The sequence below is a fragment of the Marmota monax genome, unplaced genomic scaffold (genome assembly GCF_021218885.2).
Source record: "Marmota monax isolate L192 unplaced genomic scaffold, Marmota_monax_Labrador192_F-V1.1 WCK01_AAM20220418_F8-fsc00037, whole genome shotgun sequence".
Lineage (NCBI taxonomy): Eukaryota > Metazoa > Chordata > Mammalia > Rodentia > Sciuridae > Marmota > Marmota monax.
In genome coordinates, this window is record NW_026693245.1 from 6574492 (window position 1) to 6593732 (window position 19241).

Consider the following 19241-nt stretch of genomic DNA (forward strand, 5'->3'; position numbering starts at 1 on the left):
CTGCCTAACATGAGGTGGACCATAATGTCCTCTCTTTATTATTCAAATCATAATAATGTCCTATCTCTCTGCTTTTAGAGCAGTTCAGCATCAGAAGTCCTTAATTATCTAAATGGACTGTAATAGAGTTTAAAAAAAAATCATATTTCCTCAGTGCCACTATTTGATCTTTTCTTTCTGTATCTCACACTTTAATATATATCTTATTGTAAGGTTTACACTAAGTTCTCTACTCCCTTTATGTCAAGGCATCAGAAGGTCATAGAATGGGAAAAAGAAAAATCTAGCCTGAATGAGACCTTGATGTCAAGACAAATTATTTTTCCAAATTTGTCCTATCTTTGGAGAGGTGAAGATGTAGTTGAGAAAAAGGAAAGACCATTGGGTGTTGGTGGGAAGGGAATCAAAAGAAAGAATAGATGGGCCAGTAAGAATGCGTTGTGAAAATATGTTGCTAATAATGTAAATATACACTGAATTTACCTTTAGGCGGACCATTCAGAATTCTATATACATTTGTAAGATAATGTTAATAATAAGGCCTTTTTGAGATCAGAGACCATGACTCATAAATCTTGTCTCATTCATTAAATCTAATTTAGTTATCTCTGTGAATGTTTTTTAGTGTACTGGAATTTTTTTTCTTTTGTCATAGCATGCATGTGGGTCAATCAAGCCACAAGTATTAATGTGATACACCATATGTGTCTGTATCATGCTAAATTTATGGGAAATATCAGCATAAGACTACTATAAAAACTAGTAGGTCACATATATGAAATAATTAGGAATAAATAATCTACCAAGCAATCTGGAATAGATAAACTTAATTGCCATTCAAAAATAGATGATGTTGAGCTGAGTCTCAAAAAATGAGTTACCTATCAATATGAGAACAAGAAATATCACTTTAAGCAGAAAGTCACTCAAGCAAGGGTAGACTTAACTGTAAGTGCTGGTAAGTAGGCAAATCCGATACTGGGAAGGTAGAAGGGGAAAGGATAAGAGACTTTAAAAGCTAATCAAAAGAGTCTGGACATTACATATGGGCATTGAGAAGACATTGTTGGTTGTTTCATGAGATTTAGTTTAACAAATTACACACATATTGGAATGGAGAAAGGAGTGTCTGAAAACTAGGCAAACAGGAGCCACAATCTACTGCTTATGAGATTATACTCTATTCTATGAATAAAAGAAAGATGTATCTAGAATACTCTTAGATGAATCTTTGGTGGAACTGTGGAAATGAAAAATGACAGTGTAGGAAGGGTCAGACATATTCCGAAATTTCTGTACCAGATTAATAGGTAATTGGGTATTCCTTGCCAAAGACATATATGTATACAAAAAAATGAAAACAAATTTTATTAAGAAGTGAATGAATCTATTTTTAAACAGCTTGAGTTCAAGATAATGTCTAGATAGTTGAAAACCTCAAACTGAAATATGGGTAAAGGGGAGAAGTTCACACAGTAGGGGAAATGCCTAGTGAGCAAGGACTGGCTTTGGAGCACTTGCAGCCCTGCATACCACGTCTGTCAGGAGGCCTTGAACATAATATGCACTCAGTGATTGTGTGTTGACTGAACAACTGGATCTAGATTAATATTCTGTTACCACCAGTGAAAAACAGCCATATAAAAAATAAAAAGAGACTCTTCTAGAGGTATGTCACTATTAATGGCCAGAACTGGAAATAGATCTTAAGTCTCACTCTCAGACTTTTACCTTATTAGTACTATATTAAAAAGTAAATGTTGATAATAACCACCCTTGTGGTAAGTACTAGACTTTACATATTAACATGTAGAGTTTGTTAGCATCTACTGTAATTCCCTTTGACATTTCATATTTGCAATGATTTTATGGAAAAGTTGCGAAAAATCAGAGTAACCAAAAAGATGTAAATTTCAAAGTAAGCAAACCTCCCTACCTAAATTTGCAACCTTTAAGGTTGGCATGGTAGCCACATATTGTTCTAAAGAGATGCAGGCACTGATGATGCAAAATAAATTGTAGAATCATGTTTGGATAGTCTGTAAGTGTTTATAAAATCAGATAGAATGCAGACTTACTTTGGGAACTGAACTATGGAATAATTGTTTAGGGAACACGGGTTCTATTATTTAATTTTCTCCAAGGGGGAGCACCTTCATAAATCATATTTACTGCTCATGTTTTGAAAGTTCAACCACCTATGACTGGAAAAAAAATCATCTTAACCCATCTTACCTCGTGGCACTAGCACTAAAGAAAAGAACCTTGCTGATCTATTCCTAGTGAAGCCACATTTTCTCTGTAGCAGAGCACATTATACCTCTGATTAAAATCAGCCTTTGTTCATTATGGAGACCAGGAGCAGGAGCATCCAAGTAGTTGCAGTGCAGCTCAGAAGAATCCAGAAAGAGCACAATTAGCCTCATAAATCTGTTTTGAAGAGAAGAAATCTAAATATCTAAATATCCTCAGCACTGCACAAAAGTCTTCCAGATTTTTTTCCTGTAGTCATCAGCATGGCAAAGTCTCAGCTAAGTGGGAAAATGCAAGATGTGGTTTGGGACTTTCCACTCTCTGTTGGTCCTTTGCTTGCTTGCTTGCTTTATTTATTTATTTATTTATTTTTCTGTATGGAGTCTTTTCATTGCTATTTAAGCAACCTCTCTTGGGGGCTTCATAATTTTAGTGGGTCTGTCTTTCCGAGGTAGATTTTCAAGTTGTAGATCCCTCCCTACCCTCCTCAGTCCAATGTGTATCAAAATATGATTTCCTTCTATATTTTCCCTGGGGGACTCTATGCCAGGTAAGGTACCAGTGGACCAAGTAATTGAGGCCCTGTTTCCAATATGTGTATCTTTTAAATAAGGACTATGCAAGTTTGACAGGAGGACTTTCTAACATTTTCTCTTTTAGATTTTAATGTTTATTTTACATTGTTTATAAAGGCTTTGAAATTAAAATTTTCTCCCTACCAAACCTGTCATTTCTTTGGCTCACTTCTTTGCCACCCCCCTATCATCCATGAGCAAAATCACTATGGCTAATGGGGTCAGCAGGTAAGTTTCAGTTTCTCCAGTGACTGAACACTTACTTCATTTACTTTTTAAAAGAAAATTGACAGGGAATGTGTGGTGCTCTGAGAGTGATTTTGGTTTGATCTACGTACTAGACATAAGAAAGAGGTAAAAAGGGTCGTTAATGAAATTTTATAATTTTGAGACACCCCTCTTCATAAAACTATTCTTTATTGGGGGGTGGGCATAAATATAAAACAGGAACATCAGAGACCAGCTACTCTTCACATAGATAAAATAATAGTCATAATAACAAGAATGACTTACAAACCAAAGAAATTTCTCACTGCACTAACTTTTATAATATTTGGAAACAAGGTATTCTCTTACTTTGATGATCCTTGAATTTATTAGGTTTCTCAAGAGATCTGTAATGATGTTCAGAACATTCTATAATTCTTTTAATCTGTAGACAAATCATTGCAAAAGTGCCAGAAAACCCTCAAATTCTAATAAAAATAAAATGTAGTCAACTAAAGCCAACTTGCATTACATTTTAAAATGATAAAACCCACAGTCTCTGAAACAGTATGCCTGGGGGCTTCACATTAACCTAGTGGGTTTGAGCGGATGTTGTCATCATAGTCATTTTCTAAACAGGAAAATGCGACTCAGAATGAATTGCCACAGGTTTTATGAAACAAAAATGTGTCAAGTCCAGGACTTTGAACAATAAATAACCTTTTGAGTTTTCGGCCAATTCTTCTCCTCTAACAGGAATTCTGTAGAACCTCGTTCTGGTGAAATGCCTTCCATGTCATGCCAAGGCATCTATGGCATTCTGCTTAAGCAAAATATCCAGCCTCTAAAAATAAGAAAGATTTCACAATTCAGACTTCCTAGCTGGTCACATGTATCTAAAATTTCCAGGTCTACCTTATTCAGATTCTTAGAGTATTTAACATAGTCATTAATTTATTCATTCAATAAACACTCACCAAATGCTCATTTTTTAACCTGGCATTGATTTTTGTTGTTTTTGTTGTCTTTGGTGCTGGGAATTGAACCCAGAGGTGCTTCAGCATTGAGCTACATCCCCACACTTTTTATTTTTTATTTTGAGACAGGGTCTCACTAAGTGGCTTAGGGCCTTGCTAAGTTGCTGAGGCTGACCTTGAACTTGTGTTCCTCCTGCCTCGGCCTCCTGAGTCTCTGGGTTTACAGGTGTGCACTACTCTGCCCAGCCCTGGCACTCTTATATTCACTAAGGATATAGAAGTGAATAAAAACAACTAAAATGCCTGATGTTGTGGAGCATTTATTCTCCTGGAATATAAGAGAAAGAGGAATACAAAATAAATAATAAGCTTTTAAAACAGGTAGGTTATATCATTAGACAAAATGGAATCAGTGCTGTAAAAAAAAAAAAAAAAAAAAGAGCAACATGATGAGTCTGGGAAGGCTGGAAATTCCTGAAATTCCATAAACCCTGTGCTAATACTTTTCTTGGATCTTGTTATTTTTATGCAGCTTGGGGAAAGTGAGGTTTATTTAAGATTAAAGTTGTAAAATATATGTAATTTCAAGAGCTTCATGCTTGTCAGTGTATGGAACATACCCAGAATTATTTTTTATGTCCTGGGTCCTGCTACTCTATTCTTTGTTATTGGTTCCAAGCCCCAGACTTCCTGCCTTCATCAAGGACTAGTACATTCTACAACTTTCTGAGCTCTCATACCTTACCTTCACATAGCTTAGAATATGCAATAGGCCATGCTTCCAGTTGCTGTCTCATGTCACTTTACAGCTATCACCATTTCCTAGGTACTTTTTCTATTGCCCTCAAGATGAAAGCAAGCTCATCCTCCCTGTTTCAGTATCTGCAGGCTGTATCCTATGTTCTATCTACCTGCACTTCTGTTGAGAGCCACAGCCGAAGGGGCCCCAGCAAACTTCCAGCTGCCAGCAAACTTCCAGCTGCCAGCTGATGATTGGCTCACAGTAGCCCCAGCAAACTTCTAGCTGCAATTGATTGGCTCCTCTGTGGTGATGCTCATTGGGCTGTTTCCCCGCCCTTTCAGACCATGGAGCTGCTCATTGGGGGACTTTTTTTGGCTCCGCCCATGCGACCCAGCCAATCAGCCTCAAGAGCAGGAGGAGTGGGGGAGGTGGAGAGGCTTGTGGGAAGCCGGTGGTGGCAGTTGGGCTCTGAAGGTTTTTCCTGAGGAGCTGTTTTGTTTGGCGTGTGTGGTTCTAAAAATAAAGTTCGTTTCTTTTGACAAGTGGCTCCTGAATTGTGCCCAGCCAGACTGCGGCATTTGGTGGCCCTTATGGGGAACAACTGAGGGTAAATGATAAGGTAAACTGCTCGCCCCTGAGGGCAGGGCGAGAGGATGGGTAGCCATTTTAAGATTCTTCTTTTGTTTTGTTTCACTTTTGTTTTAAGTTGCCTGTCCCTGGAGATGAGTGAGACGGAAGAAAAACCGCTCACATCTGAGGAAAAACTATTTGCGTCTGAGGAACAGATAGGGAGAAAGGACGGATGGACATTTCAGGAGGATAGAAAGGCTATAATGATTTTTTGTTGTTCCATTTTTGTTTCATTCTGTCTCGGCTTTGTTTGGCATCATCTTGTTGGGTTGTATTATAGTAGAAATATGGGATCAGAAATTAGTAAAAAACAAACAGAAAGAGTGTTAAGTATATTGTTAGAGGAAGGAGGCATCCCAGTAAAATCAAGAGCAGTCAGGGCATATGTTATACAATACAAAAATGTAGCCCATGGCTTTTTAAGGAGGAGTTGTTAAATATATCACAATGGAACCATCATGGTGAAGATTTAAAAAGAATAGAAAAGAAAAGCCCAGGAACTCTGCCAGTTGGCACATTGGCATTGTGGGCGTTGGTATCTTGTTTGCTTAGTCCAAAGCCTTCAGTTCAGACAAAGGTAGAGGAAGGAGAAGACATATTGATTCAAGTAAAAGAGAAGGTCTCTCAAGTTAGTCAGAAAGAGGAAAAGATTCAAGTAAAAGAGAAGGTCTTTCGAGCTAGTCAGATAGAGGAAGAAAGCTTAGAGCAGAAAAAGCCATCAGGGGAAAAGTTACAACAGGAGACTGCTACTAACACCTTTCTATCACCAGAGGGTGTAAGTGTCCAACCAACAGCGCCACCTCCATATGCTGGGAGGCCCCCAACCCCTGCAGTTGATAGTTGGGATCCTGAGACAGGATCTCAAATATTAACATGCCCTGTATTTGAGGCAGGAGGGCAGCGAATTCACCATGCTTTAGATTTCAAAACAGTGAAGCAGCTAAAAGAGGCTGTAACAACCTATGGTCCTCAAGCACCCTTCACTGTAAGCATGGTCAAATCCATTAACAACTTGAACATGACGCCAGCAGATTGGGCTAATATGTGTAAAGCTGTGCTAAATGGAGGACAATACCTGTTATGGAAGGTTGCCAATGAGGAATTTTGCAAGGAGACAGCTAGGCGAAATGCAGCAGCTGGTTATCCTCAGAGAAATCTAGATATGTTGTTAGGAAAGGGACCTTATGAGGATCAGCAGCAACAAATTGCATATGATCCTGGTGTATACGCACAAATTGCTGCAGATGCAATTAAGGCATGGAAGACTTTACAAGGACATGGAGGTTTACAAGGACAGTTATCTACGGTAATACAAGGAGCTAATGAACCTTATGCTGAAAATGTAGATAGGCTTATTCAAATAGCTACCAGAGTTTTTGGGAATACAGAACAAGTAATGCCATTACTAAAACAACTGGCTTATGAGCAAGAGAATCATTGGTGCAGAGAAGTCATTAGACCATGGAAACATGAAGACTTAAACACATATATTAAATTATGTAGAGACATTAATGAACAAGAGCAAGTCGTGGCAGCTGCAGTAAAACAGGCTTTAGATGCCAGGCCAAGAACATGCTACAATTGTGAACAAACAGGACATTTTAAAAGGAATTGCCCCATAGGAGGAGGGTTTAATAAAACTAGGTATCAAAGGAGTAGAATACCAGGTATTTGCCCACAATGCTGTAGAGGGAGACATTGGGCTAATGAATGCTGTTCTCAAACCACCATAGAGGGTACTCCATTATCAAAAAACGAACAAGGACCAGGTGTTTATCCACGATATTGTGGAGAAAGGCATCGGGCTCCATTGCCAAAAAATGGACAGGGGGGCCCAATGCTCCGGGGCCCAAAACCACAAATATATGGAGCACTGGAGGAACCCAGCAACCCCATCAGGGTAGTGCCCAGGACACATTGTCCATCAGATCCCTGATCAGACAAACCAGAGGGAGCGCAGGGTTGGACATCTGCGCCTCCACCAGAGCAGTACTAACTCCAGAGATGGGAGTTCAAATCATTCCCACAGGGGTAAAAGGACCTCTTCCCCAAGGAACAGTAGGCTTATTATTGGGACACAGCTCTTCTACTCTAAAAGGACTTATGATAAGTCCTGGGGTAATTGATCCCGATTATGAAGGTGAAATAAAAATTATAGCTAGTTCTCCAAAGGGTACATCAGTAATTTCACCAGGAGATAGAATAGCAGTTACTAATAATACCCAGCCTACATGATAAATTTTCCAGTCGTAGTGTAGAAAGAGGTTCCAAGGGATTAGGCTCCACAGGTGTAGATTGGGCTATGCTTTTTTAAATTTAGATTCTCGCCCCATGCTAAAACTAAATATTCAAGGACATGAATTTAATGGGATACTGGATACAGGTGCAGACCTTAGCATCATCTCTCGTCAAGAATGGCCAAAACATTGGCCATTACAACAAGCCACTCAAACGCTTTGAGGCCTAAGAGTGGCGACTAATCCCCAAAGAAGTGCAATGGTATTAGATTGGAAGGATCCTGAAGGATGCGAAGGAACTATACAGGCATATGTATTGGATCATCTTCCTGTAAATTTATGGGGACCAGATGTCCTAGATCAATTAGGTTTGACATTAACAAATAACATCAACCAAAATGCACCCACTGTTATGACTAGACAAGGTTTTAGGAAAGGAAAAATATTAGAAAAACAAGAACAAGGTATAGCAGCACCAATACAAATAGATCAAGGAACAGACAGACATAGGTTGGATTTTCAGAAAGGGCCACTGAGACAATAAAAATTACTTGGAAATCAGAAAGACCAGTATGGGTTTCTCAGTGGCCCTTGACTAAAGAAAAGATACAAGCAGCCCATGACCTGGTCAAACAACAATTAGCAGAAGGACATATACAACCTTCTGTATCTCCCCATAATACTCCCATTTTTGTCATCAAAAAGAAATCTGGTAAATGGAGATTATTGCAAGATTTAAGAGCCATTAATAATGAGATGGTTATTATGGGACCTGCTCAATCGGGGATTCCTCAATTGTCTGCTGTGCCAAAAACTTGGTATGTTTTAGTTATAGATATTAAATATTGTTTTTTTTCAATTCCAATTCATCCTGATGATAGTCCACGTTTTTGCATTTACTATCCCTGCACTGAATCATGAAGGTCCTGAACAGAGATATGAATGGAAGGTACTCCCTCAAGGGATGGATAACAGCCCAACTATGTGTCAAATTTATGTTAACAAAGTAATCCAGCCACTTAGAAATCAAAATCCTGAACTACAAATATTTCACTATATGGATGATGTATTATTAGCACACAAAGATAAAAACACATTGCTAGAATGTTATGCCATACTTACAAACTTATTAAAAAATTATAATCTAGAGATAGAAATAGATAATTACAATTAAATTTTCCAATTAATTATTTAGGAGTTCTATTATCCTCAACCAAAAATTCAAATACGAGTAGATCAACTCAAATCACTTAACGACTTTCAAAAGTTATTAGGAGACATAAATTGGATAAGGCCTTATCTAGGTATACCAACAGGAGAGTTGGGACCTTTATTTGATATCCTAAAAGGTCCATCAGATCCAAATTCACCCCGCATGTTAACGCCTGAAGCAAGAAAGGCATTAAAAATCATTGAAACATATATGGAAAATATGCATTTGGATAGAATTGATATAAGTTTGCCTTTATTATTTATTGTACTACCAACAAAAAATATTCCTACAGGAGTATTTTGGCAAGAAGGTCCATTATTATGGATACATTTATCTTATTCTCCTAACACTATTCTTACTAGGTATCCTGAGGCTGTAGGACAATTAATACTCAAAGGAATAAAAGCAGCAAAGGGAGTGTTTGGAATTTCTCCCAATAAAATTATTACTCCATATACTATGAATCAAATTGATGAGTTAGCTAATGAGTTAAATACTTGGGCAATAATCATGTGCAAATCTAATGTTGCATTTGATAACCACTTACCATTTAATCCTTTATTGTCTTTTTGGTCATTGCATCCTGTAATTTTTCCAAAAATGACAAGAAAAACACCTATCATGAATGCTCCAAATATATTCACTGATGGGTCAAATAATGGTACAGCAGCAATAGTTACACCTGATCAAACTTTTACATTTTTAGTACCCAAACAATCAGCTCAAAAGGTAGAGCTTAATGCAGTATTACAAGATTTTGTGATGTTTAAAGATTCTGTGTTTAATTTATTTTCCGATAGTCAGTATATAGTTAATGCTATAGTATCCCTTGAAGATGCTGGTAGGATTTCCCCTTCCTCTACTGTTTTCTCTTTGCTTTCCACTATACAAAGTCTAATCTGGGACAGAAAAGATCCATTCTTTATAGGACATATCAGTGCCGCAGTCTGGCTGGGCACAAAATCATGAGCCACCACACAGCTTGTAGATTCAAACAGCAACTCTTTATTCCCGAACTCACACCAGCCATCTACAATCACGTTCTGGGGAAATCCACGTTCTCTGCCCAAATCCACCCCCGCTGGGCTTCTGTCTCCCAAAAAATACTCTGAATCCCGTGAGAACTCAAGGGGAACTCAGGCAGCAGGATACGCCGCCCTATTCCCAGCAGGAATAACCTTAAACCTGGAACCACCCTAAACCCAGATTATCCTAAACCGGGAATGCCCTAAACCCGGATCCGCCCTGGTCCTTGAACAAGGTCACCTTAGATGCAATGTCACTGCAAAATGTCCTATTTCCACGAGTCCTTCCACTAAGCAACATGGGGCTTGCTGGCAAGGAAATTGTCATACCTACTTGGCTAATGGCTCCCAGCATATCAGGGCACATACAGGATTGCCTGGAGCCCTTAGTTTGGGCAATGATTTAGCTGATAAAACTACACATGACATACATATTTTCTCTACACTAGAAGAAGCTATAAATATTCATAAAAAGTTCCATGTCAATGCTAATACTTTACAAAAGCGTTTTAAAATAATTAAGGAACAAGCTAGACAAATAATAAATCAATGTCAAAATTGTGTGACCTTTTTACCACAAGTTAATCTTGGAGTCAATCCTAGAGGACTGATACCTAACCATATTTGGCAGATGGATGTCACACACTTGCCAAAATTTGGAAAATTAAAATATTTGCATGTTACAGTTGATACTTCTTCTGGATTTTTGATGGGCTCCCTTCATGCCGGAGAAAAAACTAAAGATATTATAGCTCATTGCTTACAAAATTTTGCCACTGTGGGTGTTCCAAAACAGTTAAAAACAGATAATGCCCCTGGTTATACTTCTACCTCTTTTAAACAATTTTGCTCATCATTTGGCATTACTCATATAACAGGAATCCCATACAATCCACAGGGACAAGGCATAGTTGAAAGAGCTCATCAAACTACTAAAATGTACTTATTAAAGCAAAAAGAGGGAATTGGGAAGGGGTATATATTCTCCAAAGATAAACTTAAAATAACCCTTTTTACTCTAAACTTTTTAAATTTGGATTCATCAGGACTTAGTGCTGTGGAAAGGCATATGTGTCCAAAAAATGTGCATAAGCCCAAGGTACTTTGGAAGGATATTCTAACAGGACAATGTAAATTGTTGACCTTCTTTGCCTTTTTGGCTTTTCTGACATACTCCCTCTCCCTCTCTGATAACTCTTACCTAATTTTCCTTTTTCACTTATTAAAACTCTGATATTTTCATCAAATGTCAGTCTTCAGCTCTTCTTACTTTGTACTCTTTTATGATGATAACATTTGGAGAATGATACTGACCAAATTTTATTGTTATATCATTTGCCTGTAAAATATGTAACAATAAATCCCACAAATATGTACAATTATAATGCACCAATAAAACTATGGGGGGACATGGTAACATTTAATATTAGGACTTCAACCATGCTTATAGCCTGCTCCTACATGTTCCACATTGTTTTCCCTAGCAAAACTGAGCCCAGTTACCTACAGAAGCAACACCCCCCCGCACACCTTTTTTTTGGAGGGGGACTTTCTTCCTTCTGCCTGTCATTTCCCCCATCTTTTTTTTTAGTTGTAGGTGAACACAATACCTTTATTTTATTTATTTTATTTTATGTTGTGCTGAGGATTGAACCCAGTGCCTCTCAGGTACTAGGCAAATGCTTTACCACTGAGCCTCGACCCCAGCCCCATTTCCCCTATCTTCACACCTGTACATACTTGAAATAGCTACCAAGAAATCTATCTGTTCCAAGTTAGTTTGCCTCAGTTTTGCTTATGAAGACCTCCACGCACACCAAACTCACATAACTTATATCCTAAATATTTACAGAGTCAGTTTTTCTTTCCTCTCTATGTCCTTTATTCAATTGCTCATCTGGATTACTTTAGGAACTCTGGCCTTGTTTCTGACCCTAGTTTTGCTCCTCTCCATTTATTCCTGTAACATGAAGCAAATAAGCTTTAAAATTAAAGACATGATCATGGCATACCCTCTTTAAAAGTTTCAACAATTCCTAACTTCCTCTTCTATAAAATATATCAATATTTCCTAAAGAGGATCAAACCCTGTTTCCTCATCCAGCCTCAACTTACATTCCAGCTAACCTGAGCTACATGTACTTATCAAAGGAGTGGTATTTTTTCTTGCTTCTAAGGCTTTGCTGATGTTGCACCAAGTTCAAACCTATTCAGTATTACAATATACACTCATAGTTTGGGTTGTCCCTATAAATTTTAAGCAAATTAAAAAGAGTGTGTTTTATCCCTTTTCAGTTTCTATGACCTGGTGTAAATGCCCAACAGGTAGAATGTTTTTAACAAACATTACTTAGTCTATTTGCCTCAGTTAAATACTTTGAAGAACAATAGGCTGATACTTCTTTTCTCAAAACTGTTCTTAAGTATAAAGCTAATTTATTCAGACATATTATATATAAATTTTGAAAATATTGAAAAAGACTAATTATAATCTTTTAATATAATTTGTTATGTTTTGATGTATTTTCTTTTAATCAATGTTTTACAAAGATATTAGCTATTTAATAATATGAAATAAAAATATAACAATAAAAAAGAACTAAAATTTAGATAGCACATACAGTGAGCTAAATACTGTGGTAAGTATTTTATATTCATTAACTCATTTAATTTTCATGATTATCTTGTGAGATAGGTACTCCCACTATCTCCATTTTATCAGTGAAGAAACTAGGGCAAAAGAGGGCAATTGAATTCTAAATTATATTGTTGAGTAAATGTTAAGTCAAGTCATGACTTGAACTCACAAAATCTGGCACCAAAGTTTATGCTATCTTTCATGAAGAGAACATAATTACTTAGTGCATAGAAAACACTTAGTACAGTGTCTGGTACATGTTATAAATTCAATAAATGCTAGATGTTTTTATTGTTATCATGAGGAGATTAATAATTCAGTATCTTTCAGTTTAATAGGCCACAGGTTTTCACTAAATTAGGTAGGCTTTTGCTTTGAATTTGGTGATAAATAATTTTTAATACCACCATGGAATCTTATTAACTATTATTTCTTATGACAGCACAATATTTTACAGAGTGAATCAGAAATAATTAGTTCTTGTTTTGACTATATTACTGTTACCTTTTTCTTGGAATTATCTTTGTGCATGAAGCTTTAATTTATTTTCATTTTTTAATAATATGTTCCCAGAAATAATAATTATGCCTTAAAGGCTTTGAAGGTTTTTAATGGGTCTTTATGCACAGCAGAAATTGCTTTGCAAAGGCATTATACTATAAGAATGTTTTAGGGAGTCTATTCAATGTTTCGATAATTCAATTGTTGTAAAACCTATTTTCGTTAATGCTAGTTTGCCCAAAGGACCTATAGAAAAAGTTTTCATTGCTTTTTCAATATGACAGATATTTAAATATTTAAAAATGTATGCCTGCTTGACTTGTACCCCTGTACGACCTCTTAGGGTTTTATCAGACATTCTTTCTCCATGCTAAATATCCTCAACTTTCTTGTGAATATCTCTTGTCTGACAAAATTGCCAGGCTCTTAATCATCTAAGTCACATCCTCCTAAATACATTCCATTGTGCCTATGTCCTTCTGAATTTGGAGATTCCAGACATGGTCTGACCAGTGCAGAGCACAGCGAGGCTATCACTTTACTTGACCAGGGCGTCTATTTCTAGCAATGCAGAGTAAGGTCACATTAGCATTTTTGGCACCAAAATACACTATTGGCTAGTGTTTGAGCACTGTTAATGAAATCCCTCAAGACTTTTTGACATGAACTCCCATTAGTGAGGTTTCCAACATCCTGTACTAATATAGACAATAGTTTGCAGTTAAGTGAAGTTATTTGCATAGTTTCTTATTAAATTTTGTTTATTATTCTAAAATGTTGAGATATATCTAAGTCCTCAAATATAAATATAGATAGCTAGATAAACTTTTAAGTATATGAATGCTTTTTGTGTATTTGCTCCAGTCATCAATAAAGATGTAGTCTGAGATAATCACAAGTGCAAAGCCTAATGGTATATGACTAGAGTCCTTTGGTGGCAGAAATCAGTCTTGGGATGTAGCTGGTTAGGCAATAATGAATCAGCAACTGTGGGTCCACCCAAGTACCCTAACATTCAACCACATTCATTTATTCAATTTCTGAAGCAATCATGAGAGACTGTTAGACAACTTGCTAGAACTAAAATGAATAGTGATTTTATTTTTTCTATTTCTCACTATTAGAGTGATTTTATAATTCTGTTTAAAAAGACAATAAGTGATTTTTTTTCTAGATCTCATAATTATTCCCATTTTCTAAGTGCATGTAAACTAACACATAGAATGTTAAATCTTATGATAATCCCACATTTGTATTTCTTGACTTCTCTGGGAAATTATCAGTTTTTCATGGGAAAAAGTCATATACTTTTTTGTGTTTTGTAAACAAAGTAGCAGACTGAGCTATTATTGATTATTTCAGCATCTAAAAACATTGATAATATTATAGATAAAAATAAAACAAATCTATCAGATTACTCTCATATTCATATAGTGTGCTGGTCAGCTATTTATTGCTGAGAAGGAAAGACTTATTTTGACTCACAGTTTCAGAGGTTTCAGTTCATCATCACCTGTCTCCATTGCTCTGAGCCTAAGATGACATAGAACATCATGGTGGAAGGGTGTGGGAGAAGAAAGTTGCTCAGGTCATGGCAGCCATGAAGGAGGTGGGGAGGGAGGAAGAAAGGGGCCAAGGACAAGATATACTCCTCCAGGGCATGCCACCAGTAACCTGTTTCCTCCAACACATTTCATCTGCCTACAGTTTCCACAGCCTTCCCGTAGTCTATTCAGATTACTAATACAAAAAATGGCTTAATTCATAAATGAGGTTATAATTCCATCATTTCCTAAAAGCCTCACTTCTGAACATTGCTGCATTAGGAATCAAGTCTTCAACACATAAGACTTAAAAGACATTCTATATCCAAATAATATATTTTAAAATTCAAATCAGTGATATTATTTTAGATAATACTAAATTACCAACAGGATTATTATCTAATTATATACATGGTAACCTACTCTCAATAACCTAGAATTAGTCATAAAATAATTAAATAAACTTTTTTTATTATTGTTAAAAATGTTAATTGCTTCATTTAATTTCCAGGGTGCTTATTGGTTCTCCTTTAGTTGGTCAACCCAAAACTAGAACTGGAGATGTCTATAAGTGTCCAGTTAGAAGAGATGAATCATTACCTTGTACAAAACTGGATCTCCCAGGTATGTAAAATCAAAGAAATTCTCATTCTATATGATGCCCAATATTCTTGCTGACAATAATTTTCAAGTAACCCAAGAAATATTTTAGAAATATCTGTAATCATTCTTCAATTATCATCCAAATGCACCCACAATAACATTTCAGTTTTCTCTGCCCTCATTTGCTTTAGCAGGTCATCATGAAACATCCAATAGATTTAGAGTATCTTACTAGATGTGTAACTTCTACCTCTCTGCATTATTTGGATCCTTTGTAAACCAAGGGCAACATGAAAGAACTTCAAATAAGCCAGTCCCTCACCCTTCTTCCACAAAATTTAACTTACTACCTGGTTCTTAAAGGGAAATAGAACAGAGAAATTATAATAAATAAGTTTGATTTTTTAAAAAAAATTTAATATTGAATGTTGAAGTAAATATATTTGATAGAAAAATCTCTGTAGTTGGATCATGATTAGAAGGCTTGGTGTTAGAACATTATTAGTGTTCTGTACAATATTAAGTACCATAAAAATGATTTACAGTTTCACAAGTTTATTGCAGAAATTGCATTTTAGTTTTCTTTTTAAGAATTTCCTATTTGTTCATTATGAGCAGTTTTTTCCTTCACATTCATGAACGTAGTTGCAATAGTTGCTTTAATACCTTTGCCTAATAATGCCAACAACTGAAATATCTCAACCTTACTTTACATTTATTACCTTTCCTTGAGTCACATTTTCTTGTTTCTTATGTGGAGGATTTTTGAATCATAAACCAATTGTATATTTGAATTACAAGTGTGAAAGTTCTACATTCTCTTATGTTCCTTTGAACAGTCTAAACTTTTTAACAGGCAATTAATGTGGCTGAGGTTAATTTGCATATACTTACTTTACTGCAATGAGAAGCAGTTAAAATCTCTATTCAGTTCAGCTGAGCTATATGAAGTCCACTCTGCACATTTAATATTCAAGTCATCCAGTTATTTGAACAGAATATGTATGCATATGTTAGAACTGTCGTTTCGTTCTTCTTTTTTTCCCTGAAGATATCTCCCCTCTATACTTTGCAGATTCTGTCATTGGCCCCAATTTCTATCCTGTTTTTCTTCAAGATAGCAAGACTGGGAGTTCTGTTAGAGTTTTATTACTGACTAGAGTCTTCCCTCAAAATAAAAGCCAAAAAAAATAATAAAAATAAAACAAAAAAATAAGATACTCAGTGCCAATTTCTTCTTCCTAGTATAGTTTCCTTCCTAGTTTCTGCCTGCTTTTGGTTACTTTCCAGTGCCTTCAGATAGTTGTTTCAGACATACTTTTTTCCTTTTCCTAGAATTTATACCTGTTATTTCCAAAGGATTTTTAATGATAGGAGCTATTCCTCTATTACTTGGAATACAGTGTTAAAATTAGCCTAGAGAATTTAACCACATCAAGGAGAACAGGGAGGTGTCTGTGGTATCCCCTAATTGTTCAAGCAATGCTGCTCCTGGGTCAACTGTTATATTAAAAAAAAAAAAATCTAATCCTGATTATTCAGGAACAATGTATCTAAGAGCCCAGTTCTAGGTGCTTTGAAAGCAAGACTAAAGTCTTGGATAAGGACCAATTCTCAGATCAGAAGACATATTAATCATTCAGAAACCTCTGTTTCATTGTCTAATTTAAATCTATAGTCTTAAGGTATGAGGCTGAGACAATTTTTTTCTTGATCTTGAATTTTGTTCCTTTCAAATATTTATGCATTTTACTATACAAGGTGTAGATGATTTTGCTTTTCCTATCCAAACTGTTAAAATATATATGTATAAATGGAGTTCCCTGCCAATTTTGTCAGGTTGGTATGCTGCAGAATTTAGCATTCATATTTGGAATGTCTAATGTAGCTTTCTTCGTCATATTCCCTTTATCCAAACTTCTTGGTCACCTCTCCAATCTTGTTTCAGTTTTCACTATAACTCTCATAATGCCCCCAAGAATTTGGAAATTATAGTGAAAAAATTTGTGTTTCTGATCTTCTACACATTTTCTGCTTTCTAGCCATAACTGGCATTTCATCACTGGTTGTTTATTACCATCTTATGAAATTAAATATTTTATTTGATTTAATTAGCAAAAACTTGTGAAAAGTAGTCCCACACTCTCATTACCTTGCTAGTTCGGCATTCTTTCACAGTTCAACAAAACTATTTGAAACATTGTAACAACGTTTCTGGGACAGAAGCCAACTCTTTTGCATTAGCTAGCTCATTATATTTCTTGGTAAAACTTGCAAGTCTGTTTAGTTGAACCAAGGGAAGAATGTGCTATGAGCAAACCAAATAAAAATTTTTTAAAAATTTATTAGTACATTATGGTTACACAAAATATTGATATTCATTTTGACATAATTATACAAGCATGGAATAAAATTGCTCCAATGAGTCCCCATACTTCCCCTTTTCCTTCCATCTTCCCTTCCCCTATTCCCTTTCCTTTCCTCTACTGGTCTTCATTTCACTTTCTGAAACTTATTTTCACTCATATTAAACACTTTGTTCTATTTTGTAGTTAATACATCAATTCCAAACGTCACAGAAGTAAAGGAGAACATGACTTTTGGATCAACGTTAGTCACCAATCCAAATGGAGGGTTTCTGGTAAGAAAGAACGAGTAATATTTCATCACAACAGGCATGCTATTATTATTAAGTATTTCAAAATCTGTTAATCTGTTATATCATTTTAATTCTTACTATTTTAAATTTTTTAAAAGGCTTGCGGGCCCTTATATGCCTATAGATGTGGACATTTGCACTACACAACTGGAATCTGTTCTGACGTCAGTCCCACATTTCAAGTGGTGAACTCCTTTGCCCCCGTACAAGGTACCGATTTTATGCAATCTTCTCGTGTGTTTGAAAAGCAAAGCAATGAATGAGGCGTATGTATACACGGGAGCATACCAAAAAGCTTTGAGTGTTTTGTCAGCTACCAGCACTACCAATTTAGGTAAATGTTTGCTTTGCCATCATATAACCAAGCTTTGTAGCTATTTTTGGAATTGATACAGTGTAAATAACCTTTAGAGAGTCATATTTAAACTTCATAGCTAAGGCTGTCTCATTACTTGTGTTTAAAGGTGAGTCTCTTGGAGGAAAGGAACTTCATGTGAGATATTCACAGAACGAGAAATGTTTTATCAAATTATTATTGAGATAATTTCCTAACATAACTCTTGTACAACATTAATTAAAATTAGAAATGTGTTTTACTTACCATGAAGCCAGAACAATCCTAACAGTGCAATAAGTATTTCTTATCTCCTTTACTTATCTAAAACTATTTTTCTTATTAGAAAAGCAGTGTGTCCACTTTGTAGAGCATCCATTCACCTTTTAAAATGAATTGCTGTTGTCCTTGAGAACATTTTGTAGACTTCTAAAAAGATAGATTCCAAATTTACATAACTTCCTCTTTTATTGTAGAATGCAGCACTCAGCTGGACATAGTCATAGTGCTAGATGGTTCCAACAGTATTTACCCCTGGGAGAGTGTCACGGCTTTTTTAAATGACCTTCTGGAAAGAATGGATATTGGTCCTAAACAGACACAGGTATGTGACTCTGAATTTTTATTTCTGTTGTTCTGAAGATAAAAATACATTAATTTTTAATAAAGAAAAATATTCTGAAAATAAATTAATAAAGCAAAAATTAAGGATGTGTTTTATATGTCATATCTCCGTTTTATTTCTAACAAAAGGAACATTACTCTAAAAGATGTAATTTTCTTTTTTTTCCCCACTGGAGATTGAACACAGGGGTTCTGATCACTAAGACAAATCCCCAGTCCTTTTTTTTTACATTTTATTTAAAGACAGGTTCTCACTGAGTTGCTTATGACCTCACTAAGTTGTAGAGGCTGGCTTTGAACTCTCAGTCTCTTGCCTTAGCATCCCAAGCTGCTGGGATTACAAGCATGCACCTCTGCACTGAGTTAGAATATGTAATTTTCTAAACACAAAGTATGAAAACTTCCATTTTCAATGTTCTTAGAAGATATCCCTGAAGGGTATCTATAAACTTATAACTTAATTACTAAGTATGGAACAA

General features: G+C 35.9%; 1 protein-coding gene across 2 annotated transcripts in view; it reads left to right on the plus strand.

Moving 5' to 3' along the window:
* The window catches only part of Itga1 (integrin subunit alpha 1), a 160552-nt gene that overhangs the window by 57041 nt on the left and 84270 nt on the right, over positions 1-19241 (plus strand). For both annotated transcript variants that reach the window (XM_046456353.2, XM_058583117.1), the window contains exons 3-6: positions 15054-15166; positions 17698-17786; positions 17903-18014; positions 18615-18742. In XM_046456353.2, coding sequence (XP_046312309.1) covers positions 15054-15166; positions 17698-17786; positions 17903-18014; positions 18615-18742 — 442 coding nt within the window. The remainder of the gene's footprint in view (positions 1-15053; positions 15167-17697; positions 17787-17902; positions 18015-18614; positions 18743-19241) is intronic.